Below are 26,306 nucleotides of genomic sequence, written 5' to 3'. Positions count from 1 at the left end.
TTTGCCTCTCCCCTGCCTCTCTTTCCGCACTCAGGTCACATTAGCTGAGTGAGGGAGAAGGGAAACATTGGAATACTAGTCAGTACCAGTGTGAAAAGGTGTATTTGCTTTGGAAGAATAAGTAACCTCTAACGTTGGGTGCCCTACATGTGTGGATGCTGTTGCATTAAAGTTATTAGTTTATTTATTTTTTTTTTGATTGGGGTGCCCTGAGGTTGTGCACAATTTTTAAAGGGCGACTTGACTCAAAGATTGAGAAACACTGGATTGGACATACAGTATCTCACAAAAGTGAGTACACCCCTCACTTTTTTGTAAATATTTTATTCTATCTTTTCATGTGACAACACTGAAGAAATGACACTTTGCTACAATGTAAAGTAGTGAGTGTACAGCTTGTATAACAGTGTAAATTTGCTGTCCCCTCAAAATAACTCAACACACAGCCATTAATGTCTAAACCGCTGAAAACAAAAGTGAGTACACCCCTAAGTGAAAATGTCCAAATTGGGCCCAATTAGCCATTTTCCCTCCCCGATGTCATGTGACTCATTAGTGTTACAAGGTCTCAGGTGTGAATGGGGATCAGGTGTGTTAAATTTGGTGTTATCGCTCTCACTCTCTCATACTGGTCACTGGAAGTTCAACATGGCATCTCATGGCAAAGAATTCTCGGAGGATCTGAAAGAAAAAAAAAAAGAATTGTTGCTCTACATAAAGATGGCCTAGGCTATAAGAAGATTGCCAAGACCCTGAAACTGAGCTGCAGCACGGTAGTCAAAACCATACAGCCGTTTAACAGGACAGGTTCCACTCAGAACAGGCCTCGCCGTGGTCGACCAAAGAAGTCGAGTTCACGTGTTCAGCGTCATATCCAGAGGTTGTCTTTGGGAAATAGATGTATGAAAGCTGCCAGCATTGCTGCAGAGGTTGAAGGGGTGGGGGGTCAGCCTGTCAGTGCTCAGACCATACGCCGCACACTGCATCAAATTGGTCTGCATGGCTGTCATCCCAGAAGGAAACCTCTTCTAAAGATGATGCAATAGAAAGCCCGCAAACAGTTTGCTGAAGACAAGCAGACCGCAGGGTTTGCTCTTGGATACGGATCTGGCTAAAAGGGCGTGTCCAAAGGGTGGTAATAAACAGCGCATACTCAGACTGGTCTGAGGTGGTAAGAGGGGTCCCCCAAGGCTCAGTCCTGGGACCAACCTTGTTCAATTTATTCATAAACGGCATTGAGGACGGGATCAGTAGTTCAATATCAGTTTTTGCAGATGACACAAAATTGGGCAGGGCAATAACTGCACAGCATGAAGCAGATATCCTACAGAATGACCTGGACAAAATAATGAGTGGGCAACAACATGGCAAATTAGGTTTAATGTGGAGAAGTGTAAGGTTTTGCACTTGGGGACTAAAAACATAAAAGTACAATACACGTTAGGGGGGAAATCCTTGGGGGAATCAAAAATGGAGAAGGATCTGGGAGTCTTGGTTGATGATAGATTAGGCAACAGCATGCAATGTCAAGCGGCAGCTGCCAAAGCCAGCAGAATATTAGCATGCATAAAGAAAGGGATGTATTCCAGAGATAAGACTATAATCCTTCCACTTTATAAAACTCTGGTCCGACCGCATCTGGAGTATTCTGTCCAGTTCTGGTCGCCAGTCCTCAGGAGGGATGTGTTGGAGCTGGAGAGAGTCCAGAGAAGGGCAACTAAACTTTAACGGATCTTTGTACCCTAGGTGGGCACATCCGCCGGATCTGTGTCTCCTGTCCTCCAAACGCACCCACAGCCTGCAGAGAAGCCATATCCAGCCCGTAACCCCTCAATCACGAGACAATCCACACAGGTGTTGAGGGTTAGCCATGCAGAGCTTAAACTGTTTATTACATACCAAGACACAGTTTTACACACAGTTGGGAAACTCCCTTTAGCCTTGCCACAGCGGGGGAAGGGGACAGGGAACAAGCCAATGGGAACTGAACATTTGTACATTGAAACAGTCTCTTAATACACACCCCCTGCGGAGAGATGTCTCCAGCTCAGACCATTGTCCACACAATTAGACACAGAAACAGGAGGGGGGGGGATGGGTTGTAACATTACATTACATTAACTCAATGCCATGAGTCAGTTGTTCAGAGGATGAATAAAGGGAAAATAAAATGCAATGTCCCAAACTCATAAGAAAATGACACAAAGGGGTTTACAATCCAGGGACAGGGTGATCCGTCACCCATAGTGACGGCTAGTATCGTCACATCTCTTCCCCCCAAAGGTAGACTAATCCAGGTACTAGACCTCCAACTGGTCTGTGCCTGAGTTAGTCGGGTAACAAATCCCAAAGAGTCAATGTCTGTTTGCCTGGATAATTCGTTGGCGTTGCCGTTTTGCTTCCCAGGGCAGTAGTGGATGGTAAAGTCAAAAGGCTGCAGCGCCAAACTCCAGTATCTTCTGGCCCATAATCTGTCGGTAGGAGGCTTGCGCACAGTCCCCTCCAAAACACACAGTGACAGTGGGTTCTGTCACATTTCTCCCCTTTTTAAAAACAGACTAATGAGGTTCCTGACCCTCAACTGGTCTAGACCTGCGTTAGTCACAAACTTCCACCCAAGGCAACCAGGAAAAGTAAAAGTACGACTCTGGCGCTGGGGAGCAAAACCGCACATAGGGTCTCCCATGAATAAAAACAGCCGCTGCAGAGTGGGAACAGCTGTCTGCACTCCTCTGATCCAGGGCTGGGTTGCAGATATTGGGGGGAGCTGAATAATCCTCTGCCCTGATGCCAGCGTTTCCGCTGTTAGGGAATGTAGGCTAGTAGGGCTATGCATTTGAGGAGAAAAAGGTACTTGCTTTTCTCCTGGTGTAGTTACCAGCCGTTGAGAAGGTATCTTGCAGGGACTGTCTCCCGGATTCTTCATCTCTGGTTCTGATGCTGGGCAGAGACCATCAGCGCTCTCTCCTGTAGCCAGCGCTTCTGCCGGGGGGATAAACATTGGGGTAGTGTCCAATTGCTGGGGAGGGAGAATTGCTTCCTCTACTCCTGGTGGGGATATCTGCTGTTGGGAAAACAGCTCACGCAGATCCTCTCTCAATCCCTCCGGATCCAACTCTTTTTCTGATGCTGGGCAGATGCCAGGGGCACTCTGCCCTGTAGCCAGCGCTTCTGCTGGGGCGATAAACACTGGGGTAGTGTCCAAGTGCTGGGGAAACGGCTCACTGAGGTCACCCCTCGGACTCCCTGGATCTACCTCTGAGGGTGGGCAGAGGCCAGCGGCACTCTGCCCCGTAGCCAGCGCTTCTGCTGGGGGGATAACCACTGGGGTAGTGTCCAAGTGCTGGGGAAACGGCTCACTGAGGTCATCCCTCGGACTCCCTGGATCTAACTCTGAGGGTGGGCAGAGGCCAGCGGCACTCTGCCCCGTAGCCAGCGCTTCTGCTGGGGGGATGAAAATTGGGGTAGTGTCCAATTGTTGGGGAGGGAGAATTGCTTCCTCTACTCCCGGTGGGGGTATCTGCTGTTGGGAAAACAGCTCACGCAGATCCTCTCTCAGACTCTCAGGATCCAACTCTTTTTCTAATGCTGGGCAGATGCCAGGGGCACTCTGCCCTGTAGCCAGCGCTTCTGCTGGGGCACCAGATGAGATACTCTGGACTTGCTGCTGATCACCATTTCCCAGCCTTCCAGCGCCTGTCTCAACTCCCCCTTCTGAGACCTTCATGCTATCAGCTTGTCTCGCTGCCTGGGGGACCTCCGGTGCGTTCCGGCATTCCAGCGCTCGCAGTGCCCTCTGTATCATCGCTGCTTCTTCCATTGCAGTTAGTACGGGAAAACGCAGGGTCACCCCTGGCCCCATTTGCTTCTCATCTTCGTGACTGTCTGCTATTTCTCTCGGACAGTCCCAGGCAACGGAAGCCATGCCAGGCTGCTGATCACCGTCAAACAGCCGCTTGTAGGCAATCTCGAGCTCCCATTCCTGCTCAACCAGGAACTCCAATTCCTCCAGGTCACACGCCTCGTCTGGGAGGTCCAGCACCTCCTCTCGGAAATCCAGAATGTGTTCCAGCCACCACTCCTCATCGCTCCCAAAGTCTGGGTCTCCGTACATTTTTTGATGGAGCAGCCCCACGCCGCCATAGCCAACGCCTTCTGTCGGGCTGCCATCTGCTGTACCTGGCCACAGTTGAGCCGCGAACCACCGGAGGGCTCTGTAGCTGGCGTCCAGCCTCATTTCCTCCTGGACCAATCTTCCGAGCTCCGTCTTCCCTTCATCTCGCGGTCGTTCCCTCAGGAACACCTCTCGCGCACACTACTGCGCCCGGTACATCTCTGTGGAGGAGGGAAGGATCTTCCCCTGGTGGTGCCGCTCGTGGCTTAGCGCCTCATGCCAGAGTTGCCGGCGGATCACATCCTCCCAGCCGAGCCTGGTGTGCTCTGTTGCTGGTCCCCGATGGTGCTTCCGCATGCCTTGCAGCCTCCTCCCGAACTCCGCTCTCATGCTGGCTGGTCCCCGTATCTCTCGGCAGCTGCCCAGATCTTGAATCCTGGTGGTGGTTTGGATGTCCTGGACTGCAGGAGACATCCCACCGCTGCCAACCAATGTAACGGATCTTTGTACCCCAGGTGGGCACATCCGCCGGATCTGTGTCTCCTGTCCTCCAAACGCACCCACAGCCTGCAGAGAAGCCATATCCAGCCCGTAACCCCTCAATCACGAGACAATCCACACAGGTGTTGAGGGTTAGCCATGCAGAGCTTAAACGGTTTATTACATTCCAAGACACAGTTTTACACACAGTTGGGAAACTCCCTTTAGCCTTGCCACAGCGGGGGAAGGGGACAGGGAACAAGCCAATGGGAACTGAACATTTGTACATTGAAACAGTCTCTTAATACACACCCCCTGCGGAGAGATGTCTCCAGCTCAGACCATTGTCCACACAATTAGACACAGAAACAGGAGGGGGGGGGGGTGGGTTGTTACATTACATTAACTCAATGCCATGAGTCAGTTGTTCAGAGGATGAATAAAGGGAAAATAAAATGCAATGTCCCAAACTCATAAGAAAATGACACAAAGGGGTTTACAATCCAGGGACAGGGTGATCCGTCACCCATAGTGACGGCTAGTATCGTCACATCTCTTCCCCCCAAAGGTAGACTAATCCAGGTACTAGACCTCCAACTGGTCTGTGCCTGAGTTAGTCGGGTAACAAATCCCAAAGAGTCAATGTCTGTTTGCCTGGATAATTCGTTGGCGTTGCCGTTTTGCTTCCCAGGGCAGTAGTGGATGGTAAAGTCAAAAGGCTGCAGCGCCAAACTCCAGTATCTTCTGGCCCATAATCTGTCGGTAGGAGGCTTGCGCACAGTCCCCTCCAAAACACACAGTGACAGTGGGTTCTGTCACATAAACTAATTAGGGGATTGGAGGACCTTAATTATGAGGAGCGTCTGCAATCGCTTGATTTATTCTCCCTGGAGAAGAGACGCCTGAGAGGGGACATGATAGCAATTTATAAATATCTCAATGGTGATCTCAGCATAGAAAAAAAGCTATTCAGTTGTAGGGAGTGCATGAGGATTCTAAGACATACAATGCGATTAGAGGAGAAGCGTTTTAACCTCAGGCAACGTGGGGGGTTCTTTACTGTTAGGGCTACAAGATTGTGGAATTCTCTACCACAAGAGGTGGTTTCTGCGGGAAGTATGGTGGCTTTCAAAAGACTCTTAGACGTACATCTCAAGGATCAGAACATTCAGGGGTATGAGAGATGATTACAGCCACACACACCTACACAGGTTGAACTGGATGGACTATTGTCTTTATTCAACCTCACCTACTATGTAACTATGACATGGATTACTGGAGCCATGCCCTATGGTCTGATGAGACCAGTATAAACTTATTTGGTTCAGATGGTGCCAAGGGTGTGCGGCGGCAAGCAGGTGAGGAGTACAAAGACAAGTGTGTCTTCCCTACAGTCAAGCATGGTGGTGGGATTGTCATGGTCTGGGGCTGCATGAGTGTTGCCGGCACTGGGGAGTTACAGTTCATTGAGGGAACCATGAATGCCAACATGTACTGTGACATACTGAAGCAGACCATGATCCCCTCCCTTCGCAGGCTGGGCCGCAGGGCAGTATTCCAACATAACGACCCCAAACACACCTCCAAGACGACCACTGCCTTGCTAAAGAAGTTGAGGGTAAAGGTGATGGACTGGCCAAGCATGTCTCCAGACCTAAACCCTATTGAGCATCTGTGGGGCATCCTCAAACGGAAGGTGGAGGAGAGCAAGGTCTCTAACATCCACCAGCTCTGTGATGTCGTCATGGAGGAGTGGAAGAGGACTCTCCAGTGGCAACCTGTGAAGCTCTGGTGAACTCCATGCCCAAGAGGGTTAAGGCAGTGCTGGAAAATAATGGGGGCCACACAAAATATTGTCACTTTGGGTCCAATTTGGACATTGTCACTTAGGGGTGTACTCACTTTTGTTGCCAGCGGTTTAGACATTAATAGCTGTGTGTTGAGTTATTTTGAGGGGGACAGCAAATTTACACTGTTATACAAGCTGTACACTCACTACTTTACATTGTAGCAAAGTGTCATTTCTTCAGTGTTGTCACATGAAAAGATAGAATAAAATATTTACATAAAATGTGAGGGGTGTACTCATTTTTGTGAGATAATGTACACTGGCCAACATCGGCACCTACAATGGCACTCCATTCCTAATGAATCATTAGGATTGTTCTCCTTCTTGCCAGTAAACATGTCACATGTGACTGACTTATGCCACCTCCATAAAATCTCCTCCAGGTGCTCAGACAACACTAAAACGATCGGCTATGATGGATGACCTCACACCAACAAAAAGAATAACATTTCTAAAAAAAAAAAAAAAAAAGACAGTTAATAAAAAAAGTTTGTTGCGGGTTGATGTGCATCAGGACAGGGAGCTATAGATGGAAACTGCTTTGAATCCCAAAACTCTGCTTTAGGGTATGGGAGTGTTTCTATCACAGTTACACAATGCTTAGTTTGTTTTTGGGTTTTACAAAAAAAAGAGAGAAGGAAAGATGAGACTTTGTAGCTAGGCACTAGTAATCCCATTAAAGAATTCAAGTGCGCAATTGATAAAATATATCCGTTTATTGTAACTACATTAAAAATGTATTTAAAACCGAATCATGAAAAAAACATGTAAAAAAATAAAAAGTAATATCTCCCCCATTTTGTGAGACGAAATCTCCCCAGTCAGAGTACAAATTAGTTTATCGGCCGATATTGATTTTTCGCTGCCGATGCCGATAGTTTGGTCATCGTGTATCGGTATCGGTAAATTTTCGGACATTTAAAACATTTTTTATTTTATTTACTTGACAGGTACTCTTGTGGAGAGATCTGGGGGTCTAAAAGACCCCACACCCCTCCTCTGCACTTAAAAGCATTCAAAACACCAAGTTTGGCTGTTTTGAATGCTGTCATTTTTTTTAATCTGGCGCCGAGTACCCGGAAGTGATGTCTTGACATCACTTCCAGGTTTTTGCATGGAGACCCAATCAGAGCTGAATGCGGCTTTGATCGGTCTTCGGCGGCTGTGCAGGCTTGTCGCCTGGGTCTCCCGGTGGTATGGGAGACCCGGGCGAGCTGCGGAAGGCGGCAGGAGGGGGGGGGGGCGTCCCCTCCCGCTCCTTGTAATGACAGCAGTGTGGCTTCTCAGTCGCATCGGATGTCATCACAAGACAACCGACCATCGGCTATGGACGCCGGTACCGGGGTGATGCCTCTAGCTGCAGGCATCACTCTGGTACAAGCACTTTCCGAAACAGGCGAAAAAGCATGGAGCACCCGGAACCGTATTGTGGTATGAAAGGGGATCCCAACACCACACCAACTCCAGCCGGAAAGAGGGGGGAACACACACAACGGATATCTTTCTAAGGTCAAAGCTCCAGGAGTGTCCTTCTGGGGCCTTAATACTTTCCAAAAATGGGCAACTTGAAGTAAACCAGTTTTAATCCTGCATATAGTGGATGGTAATATGGTTGTCCCTCCAAACAGCTTCTCTCTTGTTAGAATGTGCTGATCCCTTGCTGCATAATACCCCTCTGCTTAGGGAATCCAGAATGCATCCACTGTTTGTTTTTTGTTTTTTTCAAGATGTGCAAACAGAAATCTCACAAACACTTGCACGTAAAATCAAACTGTATATAACATTTAATTAAGAGAAACATGGGAGTTGCCTTTATTTTAAAATCCTACTTGTCTAGGTGGATGCAGCATCGGTCCTATGCTGCCTCTGCTTCCCATTGACTGGAAGGCTAAGAACTGAGCAATCAAACACAATTGATCGCTCAGTTCTCAGATCTCCCTCAGCAATGAGCTGGTGACTGTCAGTTACTGTCTGCTCTGCTCCTCCAGCGCTCACTGGAGTGCTGGGCTGTGGAGGTGGTGGGAGTGGCAGGCTCAGCGGCTCGCTAAGAGGCTGAGGCCGGTTCAGGCATGTGGGCGGATCCCAACCATATGGTCGAGCTAGTGCCTGTCAGTCACTACTGTCTGCTCTGCCCCTCCAGTGCTTACTGGAGTGCTGAGCTGTGGAGGGGCGGGAGTGGCAGGCTCAGCCTCTCAGCGGCTCGCTAAGAGGCTGAGCCTGGTGCTGGTCCAGGCATGTGGGCAGATCCCAACCATATGGTCGAGCTGGTGCCTGTCAGTCACTACTGTCTGCTCTGCCCATCCAGCTCTCATTGGAATGCTGAGCTGTGGAGGGGGCGGGAGTGGCAGGCTCAGCCTCTCAGCGGCTCACTAAGAGGCTGAGCCTGGTGCTGGTCCAGGCATGTGGGCAGATCCCAACCATATGGTCGAGCTGGTGCCTGTTAGTCACTACTGTCTGCTCTGCCCATCCAGCTCTCATTGGAATGCTGAGCTGTGGAGGGGGCGGGAGTGGCAGGCTCAGCCTCTCAGCGGCTCGCTAAGACGCTGAGCCCGCTGCTGGTCCAGGCATGTGGGCAGATCCCAACCATATAGTCGTGATCCTTCCTAAGCCTGGACCAGCTCTATGATGTCAGCTGACAGCGGGCTTGAGCCAGCTGTCAGCTGAAAACGGGTCACAGGAGAGCAGAACGAACTGCATTCCTGTGATCGACGGGAGCTTTGGCTGTACTTCTCCTTTTAGTGATACAGATAAAGAGAACGAATGTAATAATTAATATAGCAAAAGTAGCTATAGTCTTTCGCCAAGGAGTCCCGCCTGTTTTATGACTTGGCAGATGATGATCAACCAGACGTGTGTATGTCGCAGCCCTGGTGAGTGACTAACTTGTTCCAATTTTGGCTGTGGTATATACGGGAACAATTAATAGTAAGAACCAATCCTAACTCTTAGAAAGTAGCAATACCTTTAGGGAAAATGGCATCTGTTCCTTCAGTTGGTCAATTCGTGGTAATGACATTCCTGTAGCATTTGGTCAGTCAAAATCCATCCCTATACCAAGCTTGGGATGAATTCTTATGTATTGGTGAGACCGAGACCTAAAAGGGGAATATTACATTTCTCTGTCAGGGAGGCGGTTACATTTTTATATTATTATTTTATATCCGGTGTGTCTTGCATTTGGCTTATTGTCCTGACTTTTCTACTACTTCTTTATTCCATGCTAATTTGATGCCTGATGTGCCTTAGTGTAATCTATAGCCAAATGTTTTTATTCTTACAGCTGAATTCCTGGAATTCAGACACTTTGTAGAAAATGAAGGCACACTATATAGGTTAAGTCCAGGGAGCTGCATGACTTCTCTTCGGCTTATCTTTATTATTTACTTTTGACACGTTCATTGCCCTGGGGATATAAGAGGAGAGGAGTACACAGAGCAGCTATGCTCTTTCCGCCCCTCTGCTTCCCATTCACAGAAGCCTTTGTATTTTGTGAATGTGTTCTCACACCAAGGCCTCTGATTGGGCAAGAGGAGGGGAGGGGCATGCATGGCAGCTCCAGCAACTCTCCTGTTTAGGATGCACAACTCAGCACAAGGATCAGTGTTACTCTCCCGAAAATACAGATATACAGTGTATCCAGAAAGTATTCACAGCCCTTCACTTTTTCCATATCTTATTATGTTACAGCCTTATTCCAAAATGGACTAAATTCAATAGGTTTATAGAAGGGCCTTAGTCAGGGATGTGACCAAGAACTCTGACCGAGATCCAGCTTTTCTTTGTGGAGCGAGAAGAACCTTCTAGAAGAACTGACAAGGGGGAGAACAGGGAAGCTCCACCTAAGTGTAGAGGTTAAAAGGATTTATTGCACACAGGTTAAAGTGCACTTACAGAATGTAAGTATAAAACAGGCTCCTTAAAGTGGGGTCAGGGGAGAAGGCCATTTACGATTCGTCCCTGGAGTATCATGCCGTCCACGAGGCTGTGGTGTTCAGATTCAGGCCTGTAGAAGGAGCCATAGTTTCGAGCGCGTAGCCTGCTTGTCCGACTGTCTTTTCCATCCGGTGACGTCTAGGCTGGTTTGTTTCCTGGTGGCCACAGAACGATCAGAGGAGCTGCATCTAAACACCACAGCCAGTGGACGGTGTGATACTCCAGGGACGGATCGGAATGGCCTTCTCCCCTCTCCCCACTTTGAGCCGGTTTCATGCTTACATTCTGTAAGTGCATTTTAACCTGTGAGCAATAAATGCTTTTAACTTCTACACTTAGAACTTATTCTTATTATTTTTATGCTAATGCTAATCCAGCATTACCTTTGCACCAGAAAGTGTTTTTCTCTTTCGTTCTTTCAGCTCCTGATCTTCTTAACCATTGGGTTTTACTGCCTCTTACAGGAGTAGGACACTAGGCAGTCTTAAAAGAGCAGATCATACGATCATGTTTGCTCAACCAGTGGTGGAAGATGGAAATCAACAGCAAAAAAAGTCACCAGGACCTGCCCTGCCAATAGAACAGGGCTGTGCAGTGCGGAGAAGAAAACTGATCATTTTTGGATCAATAACGTAAAAAGTGTTTCCCTAACTTTTATTGCTGATATTTGTGTGGATTGTTTACGGTCAGTCTTCCTAAGCGCTATGCATTTAGTGATGTAGAAGGGTTTACACTTTTAGGCTACGTTCACATGTGGGCGTAGCGGATCACGGGCAGAATCACCGCCATTCCACCCGCGATCCGGAAATCATTGCGAATCGCGGGACGCCTGTGCGATGCCCCCGTGATTTGCAATGGCACCCCAAATGCTGTGCGATGTTGCTGCGCTTTCCGCCTGCCGAATCGCGGTAACATCGTGCAAACAAAATCGCGGGACGCATGACGCACAAAAGAAGCTCTTGTACCTTTTTTTGGGCGTCATGCGTCCCTCAATTTTATTTCTGCGATGTTACAGCGATTCGGCAGGCGGAAATCGCGGCAACATCGCACAGCGTTTGGGGTGCCATTGCAAATCACGGGCATCGCACAGGCGTCCCGTGATTTGCAATGATTTCCGGATCGCGGGCAGAGTCGTGGTGATTCTGCCCGCGATCCGCTACGCCCACATGTGAACGTAGCCTAAAGAGTTTTTTATTTATTTTTTTCCTTTGTGTCGAATTTTATTATTTTGATTTTTGATTGAGTTTTGTTTTTGTTTCTTGCAGAGTCGACGGATGGCCCAAAAGCCAGTAAATTGGTGAGTGCGTTCATGCTGCGTCGTTTGGTGTGTCATTCCTCCCATAGCACCATCTGGTGTGTCTTTTCTGTACCACGTTTTCCGGCTGTAACTGTAGGGCTGGATGTGGGAAAAAAAAGACACTTGAGGTTACTTTAGATATATTCTTAAGGCTACTTAGATACGTTGTCAAGACTTTGGTCTGTTGTAAGGCATTTTCCAATCGTAACAGAGAATCTTTCATTGGGAAAGGGGTGGGAGACGAAATGGGGATCTGATGTTGCTGGTAAACGTGACTTTCCTAGCTGGTGCACCGTGTCTCATGGAAGAACGGCACCTCTACTACCTGTTGTCACAAGAATGAGTGTAACACACAAGCCTTCATAAAAAAAACTAACTAATTTACATGTCTCCTTTCATTACATACCCCATGTAAGGGACAGAAGGGAGCTGGTAACTTTCTGTTTGGGCTGATGACAACAGCGCCCCCCCTGCTGCACCGCAATCCCAACCATTGTCAGCTCTGCCTGCTGGACTACAAAACTGCTCCCGTTCCAACCCTCATTGATTTCTTTCCAGAAAAACAATTCTGCTAAATTTTTAAAGCAGATCTGCACTCTCCCCACTCAATATTTCTTTTTTTTTTGTTCAAAGACCTGCATACCTTTTTTGCATTTTTTCAGTTACTCACCCACCCAGCGGATCCAGCAGTGTCCTGCAGAATCCTCTTGAGTTCTGTCCCCTCTTGGGGACATCAAGAGGCCCTCTGGCTCTTCTGGAGTTTACTCGCTGGGCCTTATGATGAGATGGTGCTAGTCCCACTCCCTTCCTTCTTTCTTGAAGGATTATGCCTCCTAGGATTTTTAACGTGCTTATCCCATTGTTGAAAGTGTTTAGGTTTGACCTCATATTATATGGTTTTGGTAAATCTAAAGGAAAAAGTCTACAGAAAATTGTATAGTGTGAATCCAGCTTAACTCGTGGTTAGGAACTGGCCAATCTCGCACTACGTCGTCACTTGTGTAATAAATGCCACTCGCCACTGCGCCTGGCACAAAGATTTCAGAGCTTGCGGGACCCAATCTAGGTGCCAGCAGCCTGAGAGTGATTGTCACTGGGTTAAATGAATCAAGCAGTTGACTTTTTTAAGCTACCACCATCCCCTTTGGACCAAGCAGGAGGAAACTTGTAATTTTTAGCAATACCAATTATGATTTTAGAATAAACGTCTGTAGCACACACTGTCACCACAGACCTTTATGTTCAGCGATTTTATTGTATACAGCACACTATAAGAGATGGGTATTCATTCAGCTTGTACTAAAAGAGCCTTAAACACAGTTTTTTAACACTTTTCAGAATAAGGTTTTAATAATGAAAAGGTCAAATTGGTGCAAATTAAAATATTTAAAGAAAAAAGACGTGTTTTAAAGAAATAAAGCTATAATACAGCAACAGAGAAATAAAACGGAGTTGAGAAGAATACTTGCAGTGTCCTTTGGGTTTGGCAGAGTTCAGGCCGATGAGCCAGGTATTATCGGTTCTCAAACTTGTCAGATGTTCCTGATTTGATGGTACATGAGAGCTGTCAACTGTTGGCATCTCCCATTTTCTCTGGGATCAAATAGGTGTTGACAGAGGCCATCTGCCCAATTAAGCATCTGAGGAGTGGCCGTCCTTTTTATGACCGTATCATGGCCCTACCTTACAAAGTTTTATACCACTATTCATATCTCCCAATATGTACAGCTTGTATTCTTAAAACTGATAAGATTATTGTTCAGCATTAAATTATGTGTCCAGGGATACTTAACACAAGGTAGCTCAGATAAACCTGCCACCCAGGAGGTATCTGCTTGCTATCTTCCCTTCTGTAGGTGCTAGCTTAGTCATGTATGACCTTGATCTGTTACATTATCCATATGATATTTCCTATTCTAATATATACTTGTTATTGTGTCATCTTCCTGTCTGATATTCTGAATCATGTGTGGATTTGTTAAAGTTTTGATGTATTCTTCATGGATTTGGTCATAATTTTTCAGTCTGGTTCAGCAAAAAGTGCCAGAGATCCTGCCAGAACTCCATTAGCGGTTTACAGCTCTTATTTGAAGATAAGTTTGTTTTCAAGCCCCAAGCCCTTGTGTACTCAAAGGACACTTTGAACTATAGCTACACTATATTGACAAAAGAATTGGGACGCCTGCCTTTAAACCCACATTAACTTAAATGGCATCCCAGTCTTAGTCCGAAGGGTTCAATATTGAATTGGCCCACCCTTTGCAGCTGTAACCGCTTCATCTCTTCTGGGAAGGCTGTCCACAAGGTTTAGGAATGTGTCTATGGGAATGTTTGACCATTCTTCCAGAAACTCATTTGTAAGGTCAGGCCTTGATGTCCCAAAGATGTTCTATCGGGGTTGAGGTCAGGACTCTGTGCAGGCCAGTCAAGTTCCTCCACCCCAAACTCGCTCATCCATGTCTTTATGGACCTTGCTTTGTGCACTGGTGCGCAGTCATGTTGGAACAGAAAGGGACCATCCCCAAACTGTTCCCACAAAGTGGGGAGCATGAAATTGTCCAAAATGTCTTGGCATGCAGACGCCTTGAGAATTCCCTTCACTGGAACTAAGGGGCTAAGCCCAACCCCTAAAAAAAAAAAAACCCACACCATAATCCCCCCCCCCCCCCCACCAAATTATTGGTAGGGGTGGTATAATATAGCCTGGATGAGTGAGTTTGGGGTGGAGGAACTTGACTGGCCTGCACCCGATAGAACACCTTTGGGGTGAATTGGAGCAGAGACTGTGAGCCAGACCTCACAAATGTGCAAAACCTCCTAAACCTTGTGGACAGCCTTCTCAGAAGAGTTGTGGCTGCAAAGGGTGGGCCAATTAAAGCTCATGTGCATGTAAAGGCAGCCGTCCCCTATGGCAATATAGTGTATGTTCTGGGGAGGAGGTGGTGGATCAGAGCTGCTGGATCTTTGGTTCAAACCGAGAAGAGAATGACAAAATAAAAGGTAGTGGTTGAACGTGGACAAAATGGCTGCACCCACACAGCTATTCAAGAGCCCAGTATGCATGACCATTACACTGCCCACTGGGGCTTAGTCATAGAGGTAAAGGGCAGAAGCAGGATGGAAGAACGTATACATCCCTGGCCATGAAGATGAGGAGATAAACATGTGCAAGTTATTAGGGTGATAAAGTGAATGGATAAGATCTGGAGGGAGGGGAGAGTCTTTTGGGGTGGGGCACAGTGATCCCATCTCCTCTATGCCATGCTGTCTCAGTCTATGTGGTTCATTCTTCAAACTGGAATTTACTTTGAAACTTTCAAAGAGAAAGAGAGAGATGTGTGATGCCGGGAGCTCAGGTCCAAGGCTCTCACTGTGCAAGAAAAAAAACATATCAATCACACTGACATTGCAGACACCATTCTTCATCCAGAATAGGTGAGAGAAGACTTTTTTTTTTTTTTTTTTCATACATTGTGCTAATGCAAGTGAAAAGTTTTAAACGATAAAGGAAACCTCTTTTGTTTCAGAGCAGCTCATTGCTCTCATTGTGTATAGTGTGTGCTCTAAGTCCTGTTAGACTGAATTTCATAAGACATTGGGGTTGATTTATTAAAACTGGTGCAGCTCTGCATAGAAACCAATCAATTTCCAGGTTTTATTGGCAAAGCTATAATGAACAAGTTGAAGTTAGAAACTGGCTACCATGCACAGCTGCACCAGATTTTGTGCACTCCAGTTTTGGTAAATCAACCCCAGTGTGTGTTTAAGAACAGAAAGATCGCAGGCTACAGAGGGGAAAAACTATGGTTACTCCACCACCCCCCCACCACTCTGACGTGAGCCATCCGGCTGTTTTCCATGCAGCGGCTGGATGGTAATTGGGTAATCAATTGTCCGAATTGCTGCAGTTCCCAGGAGGTAAGTGATGACAGAAGTGTCTGCCAACCTATGTGCTCACAGCCAGGGCTGCCATCAGAGGGGGGACAGCCCATACACATGTAGGGGGCCCGGGGATTCCGAGGGGCTCGGCCACCCAGGCGCCAGATTGAGTTGTTGTTGTAGTAACTAGCAATTGCTAAAGCAGGACAGCAGCCGAAGGGATGTCTCTGCTGGATTGGGCTTTCACTTTGCTGAATATTTGAGGCCATCTCTTTGCTGGATTGGGATGTCTTTTTGCTGAATATTTGAGGCTGCATCTTTGCTGGATTGGATTCATTTTCATGTATTAAGTTGTAAGAGTGTTAAAATAAAATTGTGTGCACCGAAGGACTCTTGGGATTCGGTGGGACGACAAGAAAGCCGGCCCTGGGGAATATTGGTTGTCAGGCCCAGAGAGGCCTAGGCGTAAAGCTGTGTAAGGGGCCCCCAAAATTTCTGATGGCTGCCCTGCTCACAGCCATCCTACCTCCTGACATGTATGGCTCTCTCCAGCTTCTATTACAATCTGAAATATCACATTTGGAGAGACCAGGCTTTTATATTTCAACCTCCTCCATTTTATTTTTAGAAAAAAAAAAAAAAAGTTGGTGCAATCCATTTCGGAAAGACATGATTACTTTGGTAAGAGGGTACCATCACATGTACAACCCGCACTAGAAGGGAGCGGCCTCTTCATCCCTCTAGACTCCGTTTTGTCTTCTGCTCACCGTCATCGGACTGACCTCTAACCTTTCTCGCCTTTCCCCTCTACATGCAGCGTGGACTCAAACCCAAGAAGGTGGTGTGCCTGTTTCTTTATACTCACTGCTTGTGTGGCTGAACCGTTACCAGCAGTCATCAGCATGCCATACCCCTCCTCCATTATTCCACCCGTCTATGTGCCCGTCACCATGCATGCACGCTCCCAACACTGCACGGCCCCCCTGTGACCTGTAATGCCAGCTTTTGGTATGGCCATTCTTTTCCTGGACTAGCTTTGTTGCCATGTTTGTGGTTGTGCATACGGGGATTCAAATGCAGATAAAGTTAAAGTGGATCTCTAGCCAAAAATGATTTTAGTTTAGGATAGAGCAGGGGAGGGCTTTGTGTTTCCCTATTTGGGAGATTTCCCCTGGGAGCTGGGAGGCGTAGTGCCCCATTGTTGGTGTCAGTGGGAGGACTAGGGCCCCCATCATTGGTGTCAGTGGGAGGAATAGTGTCCCATCATTGGTGTCAGTGAGAGAATAGTGTCCCATCATTTGGTGTCAGTGGGAGGAATAGTGCCCCATTGTTGGTGTCAGTGGGAGGAGTAGGGCCCCCATCATTGGTGTCAGTGGGAGGAATAGTGCTCCCATCATTGGTGTCAGTGAGAGAATAGCGTCCCATCATTGGTGTCAGTGGGAGGAATAGTGTCCCATCATTTGGTGTCAGTGAGAGAATAGTGTCCCATCATTGGTGTCAGTGAGAGAATAGTGTCCCATCATTGGTGTCAGTGGGAGGAATAGTGTCCCATCATTTGGTGTCAGTGAGAGAATAGTGTCCCATCATTGGTGTCAGTGAGAGAATAGTGTCCCATCATTGGTGTCAGTGGGAGGAATAGTGTCCCATCATTTGGTGTCAGTGGGAGGAGTAGTGCCCCCATCATTGGTATCAGTGGGAGGAGTAGTGCCCCCATCATTGGTGTCAGTGGGAGGAGTAGTGCCCCATCATTGGTGTCAGTGGGAGGAGTAGTGCCCCATCATTGGTGTCAGTGGGAGGAATAGTGCCCCATCATTGGTGTCAGTGGGAGGAATAGTGCCCCATCATTGGTATGAATGGGAGGTGTAGTGTCCCATCATTGGTGTCAGTGGGAGGAATAGTGCCCCATCATTGGTATCAGTGTGAGAAATAGTGCCCCATAGTTGGCGTTAGTGGGAGGCGTAGTGTCCCATCATTGGTGTCAGTGGAAGGAATAGTGCCCCATTGTTGGTGTCAGTGGGAGGAATAGTGTCCCATCATTGGTGTCAGTGGGAGGAATAGTGCCCCATCATTGGTGTCAGTGGAAGGAATAGTGTCCCATCATTGGTTGCAGTGGGAGGAATAGTGTCCCATCATTGGTGTCAGTGAGAGAATAGTGCCCCCATCATTGGTGTCAGTGGAAGGAATAGTGTCCCATCATTGGTTGCAGTGGGAGGAATAGTGTCCCATCATTGGTGTCAGTGAGAGAATAGTGCCCCCATCATTGGTGTCAGTGGGTGGAATAGTGCCCCACCATTGGTGTCAGTGGGAGGAGTAGTCCCCCCACCATTGGTGTCAGTGGGAGGAGTAGTCCCCCCACCATTGGTGTCAGTGGGAGGAGTAGTCCCCCCACCATTGGTGTCAGTGGGAGGAGTAGTCCCCCCACCATTGGTGTCAGTGGGAGGAGTAGTCCCCCCACCATTGGTGTCGGCGGGAGGAATATAGCGCTGTATAAAGGTAAGCTAAAGGCCTCCGTTTGGAGACTCCTGTCCTAGAGCATTGCATGTCTCTTCCCCCCTCTAGGACCATTATCACTGTAACTGTTTCTTCAATAAAGACATTGCTGTGTGATCTGTGTGCCTGTCAAAGTCCTGGAATAATTCCCATGAATATGGCGGAGTGAGTAGAGGTTACATGTAAATCTCTTTTCTATTAGGCTTATGCTTGTCTCTACCCCCTCCCACCCACTGAGGATTACTATTGGGCCTTTGAATCCACCAATTTACTCTCCTACTGCCCAAGTGGGAAAGAGCAGGTATGGAGGAGCACCTGACTCTCTCCCTGCTGTTCCATATGGTGCCTGAGTAGCCAATCACAGTGGCTGAATCCTACCACTTGGGGGAGCCCCAAAACTGTTTTCATGTGTAATTTTGTGTATTGAAAGTAAAGTTTAAGTGTGAATTTATTCATTAGATGTTCAATGTGAATTACCTGCAGCTGGTAGCAGCACACTTCATCCGGATTCTAAAGTGCTTTTATTTACTAATCACACAATTCCTGAGGGGTTCACTAACTTCTTCACATCTTGGAATAAAACTTGTCTGGTGAACTGGTAATTCCCTCCAGCAAACGCCACAACTACAAATGTCAGAAGATCCACTTACTGTACCTGAATGTGAGTTGTCATTCACAGCAGCCAGATTCCGGGGTCCCCAAATCACCATCCTATGAGATTTCCTGTCCTGCATCACAAGCCAGGGTCCCCAAATCACCAGCCTATGAGATTTCCTGTCCTGCATCACAAGCCGGGGTCCCCAAATCACCATCCTATGAGATTTCTTGTCCTGCATCACAAGCAGGGGTTCCCAAATCACCATCCTATGAGATTTCCTGTCCTGTATCACAAGCCGGGGTCCCCAAATCACCATCCTATGAGATTTCTTGTCCTGCATCACAAGCCGGGGTTCCCAAATCACCAGCCTATGAGATTTCCTGTCCTGCATCACAAGCGGTGGTTCCCAAATCACCATCCTATGAGATTTCCTGCCCTGCATCACAAGCCGGGGTCCCCAAATCACCAGCCTATGAGATTTCCTGCCCTGCATCACAAGCGGGGGTTCCCAAATCACCATCCTATGAGATTTCCTGTCCTGCATCACAAATCACCAGCATATAGGCTGGACAGTGCCTGATGAAATTTGAACTGGGTTGTGCGGTTCTGCCAATGCATGTCAAGCCATCTATTCCATTTTAATTGGAGTGGAGGTAACTCGGGAGGGTGAATTGTTATTGAAGACTGCTATGAGTCTGCTGTACCAGCAGATGGCAGTGTTGTACAAGCCTGTTCCATTTATTTCCCGGTGTTCTGCCGAAAACTCCAACTCGGCAAAATCTCCAACCACATCCCTTCCAAGGAACAGCAATAATTGGAGATTTCGACAAGTTGGTTGTTTTCATAGAACACCGGCAGCATTTAAACTATGAGGACATATGAGTGGACTTTGTTAGTCCACCCGCTAGTAACCATCAATATGGCCGCCTCCAAGGCAGTGAAAACCCTTTTACTCCTTACCCGGTGTTTTGTCAAAACCGCCAACTCGTGGTGTATCGTAGTGTATACGCTGCCAGTGTTCTGTGAAAACAGCCAACTACCCAGGTCAGGTGGTCCATCCTTCCTTCCAGATACCCAGGTCAGGTGGTCCATCCTTCCTTCCAGATACCCAGGTCAGGTGGTCCATCCTTCCTTCCAGACACCCAGGTCAGGTGGTCCATCCTTCCTTCCAGATACCCAGGTCAGGTGGTCCATCCTTCCTTCCAGATACCCAGGTCAGGTGGTCCATCCTTCCTTCCAGATACCCAGGTCAGGTGGTCCATCCTTCTAGATAAGGCAAAAAAGAGATGACCGCACTCCGATATAGATCAAAAATTGGAGTAAAATTTATTCCACATCAAACAAATAGGCAAACTGGAACAACACACTGTGGATGCAGGACACCAAGGCCGACGCGTTTCACGACTTAAGCATGTCGCTTACTCATTGCCAGCCATTGTCATTGTCTGCCTTGGTGTCCTGCATCCACAGTGTGTTGTTCCAGTTTGCCTATTTGTTTGATGTGGAATAAATTGTACTCCAATTTTTGATCTATATCGGAGTGCGGTCATCTCTTTTTTGCCTTATGTGATTCCGGATTGACTGATCCGACCAGCACCTGACATCCAGCTCACCTGGAGCGGTCTTTCCCCAATTGGATTTCAGCATCCTTCCAGATACCCAGGTCAGGTGGTCCATCCTTCCTTCCAGATACCCAGGTCAGGTGGTCCATCCTTCCAGATACCCAGGTCAGGTGGTCCATCCTTCCAGATACCCAGGTCAGGTTATCCATCCTTCCAGATACCCAGGTCAGGTGGTCCATCCTTCCAGATACCCAGGTCAGGTGGTCCATCCTTCCTTCCAGATACCCAGGTCAGGTGGTCCATCCTTCCAGATACCCAGGTCAGGTGGTCCATCCTTCCTTCCAGATACCCAGGTCAGGTGGTCCATCCTTCCTTCCAGATACCCAGGTCAGGTGGTCCATCCTTCCTTCCAGATACCCAGGTCAGGTGGTCCATCCTTCCTTCCAGATACCCAGGTCAGGTGGCCCATCCTTCCTTCCAGATACCCAGGTCAGGTGATCCATCCTTCCAGATACCCAGGTCAGGTGGTCCATCCTTCCAGATACCCAGGTCAGGTGGTCCATCCTTCCTTCCAGATACCCAGGTCAGGTGGTCCATCCTTCCTTCCAGATACCCAGGTCAGGTGGTCCATCCTTCCAGATACCCAGGTCAGGTGGTCCATCCTTCCTTCCAGATACCCAGGTCAGGTGGTCCATCCTTCCTTCCAGATACCCAGGTCAGGTGGTCCATCCTTCCTTCCAGATACCCAGGTCAGGTGGTCCATCCTTCCTTCCAGATACCCAGGTCAGGTGGTCCATCCTTCCAGATACCCAGGTCAGGTGATCCATCCTTCCAGATACCCAGGTCAGGTGGTCCATCCTTCCAGATACCCAGGTCAGGTGGTCCATCCTTCCTTCCAGATACCCAGGTCAGGTGGTCCATCCTTCCAGATACCCAGGTCAGGTGGTCCATCCTTCCTTCCAGATACCCAGGTCAGGTGGTCCATCCTTCCTTCCAGATACCCAGGTCAGGTGGTCCATCCTTCCTTCCAGATACCCAGGTCAGGTGGTCCATCCTTCCAGATACCCAGGTCAGGTGGTCCATCCTTCCAGATACCCAGGTCAGGTGGTCCATCCTTCCAGATACCCAGGTCAGGTGGTCCATCCTTCCAGATACCCAGGTCAGGTGATCCATCCTTCCAGATACCCAGGTCAGGTGGTCCATCCTTCCAGATACCCAGGTCAGGTGGTTCATCTTTCCAGATATCCAGATCAGGTGGTCCATCTTTCCAGATACCGTGGTCTTCTCTTCTGCCCTGAACACAGGGATGTTGGTATTCCACAACCAACACACAGCTCAACCATAAAGTGCGTTAACTGGATGCTATGATTTACTGTGCCCAAAGGCTGTGGGCACCAAATCATTACTTTCTATGTAAGCTTGTTAGACCTGTTCTTCTAAAACCATGGTGATTAATATGGAGCAATAAATCCAGCATCAGACCTCCTGTGTAACTCTAGATTGGTAAAGGTATTTAAACTGTCACCTATAGAGATTTTTAGGTACCGAAGTTTGGCGCCATTCCACAGGTGTACACAATTTTAAAGTGTGACATGTGTGTTATCAATTTACCTGGTGTAACATTATCTTTTACCCAAAAATTGTGTATTCTATTGTGTTTGTGTACACAAAAATTCATTAACCACTTCTGGACCGGAAGGATTTACCACCCCTCCCCCCCCCCCCCGAATGACCAGGCCATTTTTTGCGATACGGCACTTCATTACTTTAATGAACAATTGCGCGGTCGTGCGATGCTGAACCCAAATAAAATTTACATCCTTTTTTCCCACAATTGGAGCTTTTTTTGGTGGTATTTGATCACCTGTGCAATTTTTTTATTTTCTCTGCTATAAACAAAAAAGAGCAACAGTTCTGAAAAAAACTATATTTTTTACTTTCTGCTATATAACATTCCCAAATTAAATATCTATATTATTTTTTTTCATAATTTTAGGCCAATTTGTATTCTGCTACATATTTTTGGTAAAAAAAAAAAAATCCAAATAAGCGTATTTTGGTTTTGTCATTTTTTTTTTTACTAGCAATGGCAGCGATCGGCGATTTTTTTTTTTTTTTTTTTTTTTTTTTTTTTTTATGGGGCTGCGGACAGATCTGCCACCTAAGTGACATTTATGACACTTTTGGGGGACCAGTGATATTACTACAGTAATCAGTGCTAAAAATATGCACTGTTACTGTAATAATGACACTGGCAGGTGAGGGGTTAACACTAGGGGCAATCAAGGGTTAAATGTGTCCCTAGGGGGAGTTTCTAACTGGGGGGGGGGGGGGGGGGCTTGCTGCATGAACACAGAGACCTGTGTTCCTAAATAGGAGGATCCCTGCATTCATAACTGACAGAACAGCGGTTTGCTGTGTTTACAACGGCAGACCGCCATTCTGTCTCCACGGGGAGCAATCGCGGGTGCCCAGCGGCAATTGCGGCCGCCAGACCCGCTGATTGGCTCTCCTACAGGTACGTCAAATTGCAGGACAGCGCCAACCCGCCGCATTAAAACTACGGCGGCTGGTCAGCAATCAGTTAAAGTATACTTTTTTGCAAAAAAAATGGGTTTAAGGAACAGCTGCGCAAATACCGTATGACCTAAACAAAAGAAATGTACATTACACACTCTATATAACCAAAAGTATTGGGACGCCTGCCTTTACACGCACATTACCTTAATAGCATCCCAGTCTTAGCCCATTGGGTTCAATATTGAGTTGGCCCACCCTTTGCAGCTATAACAGCTTCAACTCTTCTGGGAAGGCCGTCCACAAGGTTTAGGAGTGTCTATGGGAATGTTTGACCATTCTTCCAAAAGTGCATTTTTGAGGTCAGGCACGAATGTTGGACGAGAAGGTCTGGCTCACAGTCTCAGCTCTAATTCATCCCAAAGGTGTTCTATGGGGGTGCAGGCCAGTCAAATTCCTCCACCCCAAACTCGCTCATCCATGTCTTTATGGACCTTGCTTTGTGCACCGGTGTGCAGTCGTTGTGGAACAGGAAGGGGCCATCCCCAAACTCCTCCCACAAAGTTGGGGGCATGAAATTGTCCAAAATGTCTTGGTTTGCTGACACCTTAAGAGTTCCCTTCACTGGAACTAAGGGGCCAAGTCCAACCCCTGAAAAACAACCCCACACCATAATCCCCCCTCCACCAAATGATTTGGACCTTAGCAGAAACACAGGATCTCTATCTTCCCTGCTGACAGAACGGTGATCTGCCATGTTTACATAGACAGATCACCGTTCTGCCTCTCGGGAACGATCAGCGGGTCCCGGCGGACATTAGACTTGCTGATTGGCTCCCGCTGTGTCCAATCCCAGCAGGAGTACGTCACTGGCGGCACACGCGTGTGCCCTAGACCCAGAAGTGCAGAATTATGTACCTGTACTTGATTCTGTGCACAGGAGATACCGCCCCATGGAAAATGTACATGGGGAGTTCGGTAAGGGGGTAAGGATAACCTCAGGAGACCCTCCTAAGCCCACAATGCATGAAAACAAGTCAATTATTAACTCTTTTCAGCCAATCTGTGAGAGAGGAGAGATAGAAGGGTGCTTGCAGGTAGCTGTTATATATATATATATATGATCAGAAATGTTTTCCCCTTAAGCGCTTATAAACGCAAACGCGGTGTACCGCCATTACAAGCATTTGGGGTTTGAAATGCCGGTAAACTACAGTTCTGAATTTTTCTGAACCGCAACTGCCTCTAAACTACTATAAAGGACGGAGTGTACACATAAGATAAGAGAGAGTTCAGGGGCTGCTGAAAAAACAAAACCCCCAACTGCTCCTGAACGTCCATTTAGCAGCTGCAGTGTACGAGGCCTAAGCAGGTTTGCCTAAGAAATCTTGTCTGTCTACTGATGTTACTGTAACGCTGCCCCTGCAGGAACTTCTGAGTATTGTCTTGATGGGCTCCCCTGGTTACCAGCACACATTTACTTTGGTAAAGTCCCTAAATCCCTCCTTGTTCCTGATGGCTCGTCACATGAATGAACAGTCTAGGGGTGTTGGTTTTTATGTTGTTTTTTTGGTAATTTGGGATAGGAGAAGGGAATAGTGGGATACTCTAATTCAGGGGTGTCCAAACTACGGCCCTCCAGCTGTTCAGGAACTAAAATTCCCATGAGGCATTGTATATCTCTGACATTCACAGACGCAACTAGGCATTATGGGAATTGTAGTTCCTGAACAGCTGAAGGGCCATAGTTTGGACACCCCTGCTCTAATTGAACTATTCACGTTGGTTGAGGACCTCTATCTTCAGAACTTTACTCTAGAATCTGGAACAGCCAGGCTATTAATCCACACTGCCACAAGTGTGACTGGGATGAAGTCTCTTGCTCTCTTTACTCCCTAACAAGACTTGCTGAATGTTGATTTATCTGCAGGACGCTCTCACTAGCATCCTCTTCCCGCTGACACCCGTCCATTGACTATCCTTGAAAATGGGGTGGCCCCCCTCAGGTCAGGCTCCTTGACATGAGTTTCTGTACTGCAGAGAAAGATCCTCCAGTGTCTCCCCTCTCAGGCAGTTTCTCTGGACCTCTGGGTTCAGCTCCTCACTGCTACTCTTCGGGGGCCTCAGGAGGACCCCCTGAGGCCGCATGGGACCTCTACAGAAGAGAAAGCAGCCGTCCCCTCCCTCCGGGACTCCGCTCTCCAATGAAAGACCCCGAGCACATGTGCTCCTGGCTTATATACAGTATCCCAGAATGCACCGAGGCGACTTCCTTTGCCAATCATCAGGACTGTATCAAAAGCCCACGCACCCATTCGTCAGGTTTCCTCCCACTGTCCCAACATGCCTCCCTATTGGACAAGCATGAAACGCTCTCTAGACTGAATGAATCGCATCCGGAGCCCAATGAGCAGACCTCACTAACAGATCCTGCTCTCTGATAGGCAGAGAATAATAAAGATTTATCTGCAGCCCCTCTGGTAAGCAGACAGAGCTTAAAACTATACTCTCACTAGCACCTACCTAGGAGGGGGCTACAACCACCCCCTGCCAAACTGAGCCATGTCCTCCCTAACAGATCCTGCTCTTTGGTAGGCAGAGAACAATATAGATTTACCTGCAGCCTCTCTGATAAGCAGACAGAGCTCAAAACTATACTCTCTCACCAGCACCTACCTAGGAGGGGGCTACATTACTAAATTCGGTCAATGCATACACCTATCAAGAAGTCATAAAGAGGTTGAAACCAATTCTCTACATTACAGGAGCCCATTTGTTTTGTGTGTTCAGTACTGAGAGAAATACACTGAGAATGAAGTTACTTGTGTGTATATGTGGGTTGGTAAGTGGCAGCTCAGGAGTATTACAAAGAACAGCTATTTTAGGTACATACAATGGATGGCACCGTGGCGGGTGAATATTTTTTTTCTTCTACAGAAGTGATGCAGAGAAAGTTGATGTCACATTCGAGATTCTGTCCCTGGCAATTCTCTAGCAATAAAATCAATAGACTCCACTTATCTCCTCTGGTGTTGCTTCCTCGCTGGCTGAATCCATGGGGGTGTAACTTTTTTTTTTTTCTGCTGCCTCACTAGAAGATTTTATGGCCTTTTGACCCATGGAAGTAACTTGCATCTGCTATTGTGTAATCTGCACTTCAGTTATTCCAGGCTTATCCAAAGGCTAGTGGGCCTTAAAGTGGAGTTCCACCAAAAAGTGGAACTTGCGCTCATTTGCTCCCTCCCCCCTCCTGTGCCACATTTGACACCTTTCGGGGGGACGGGGGGGGGGCGGGTACCTGTATTTGACAGGTACCCTTCCCCACTTCCGGGAGACGGCGCCGTGCTCCTTCCCCCACCGCCGAGCCAAGCCGAATGCACAGCGCACTTTGCGCATGCGCATTAGGGACCCCGGCCGTGAAGCTGTAAGGCTTCACTGCCGGGTCCCCTCACCAGCAATGGCGGTGGCAGCACCCGACAGCCGATGGAAACATCTTTTCTTTTTTTCCTGGGAGATCTACAATCAACTGCCGGACTGGGCGACGGCCAGAATAATCTAGATCCAATGGTCACCCCAGTCTGGCCAGC

The 26,306-nt window shown here is 47.7% G+C and overlaps 1 protein-coding gene across 1 annotated transcript in view; it reads left to right on the top strand.

Annotated features, from left to right (window-relative positions):
* DCTN1 (dynactin subunit 1) overlaps positions 1-26,306 on the top strand; it is a 243,791-nt gene that overhangs the window by 94,980 nt on the left and 122,505 nt on the right. Inside the window, exons 4-5 of the mRNA XM_082272033.1 lie at positions 11,642-11,673; positions 16,370-16,390. Of these exons, the coding sequence (XP_082128159.1) occupies positions 11,642-11,673; positions 16,370-16,390 (53 nt within the window). The remainder of the gene's footprint in view (positions 1-11,641; positions 11,674-16,369; positions 16,391-26,306) is intronic.

This window comes from Pelophylax lessonae, assembly GCF_965119305.1.
Source record: "Pelophylax lessonae genome assembly, chromosome: 1".
Classification (NCBI taxonomy): Eukaryota; Metazoa; Chordata; class Amphibia; order Anura; family Ranidae; genus Pelophylax; species Pelophylax lessonae.
The sequence above is the reverse complement of the archived record's forward strand: the minus strand, read 5'-3'. Positions and strand labels throughout refer to the sequence as shown.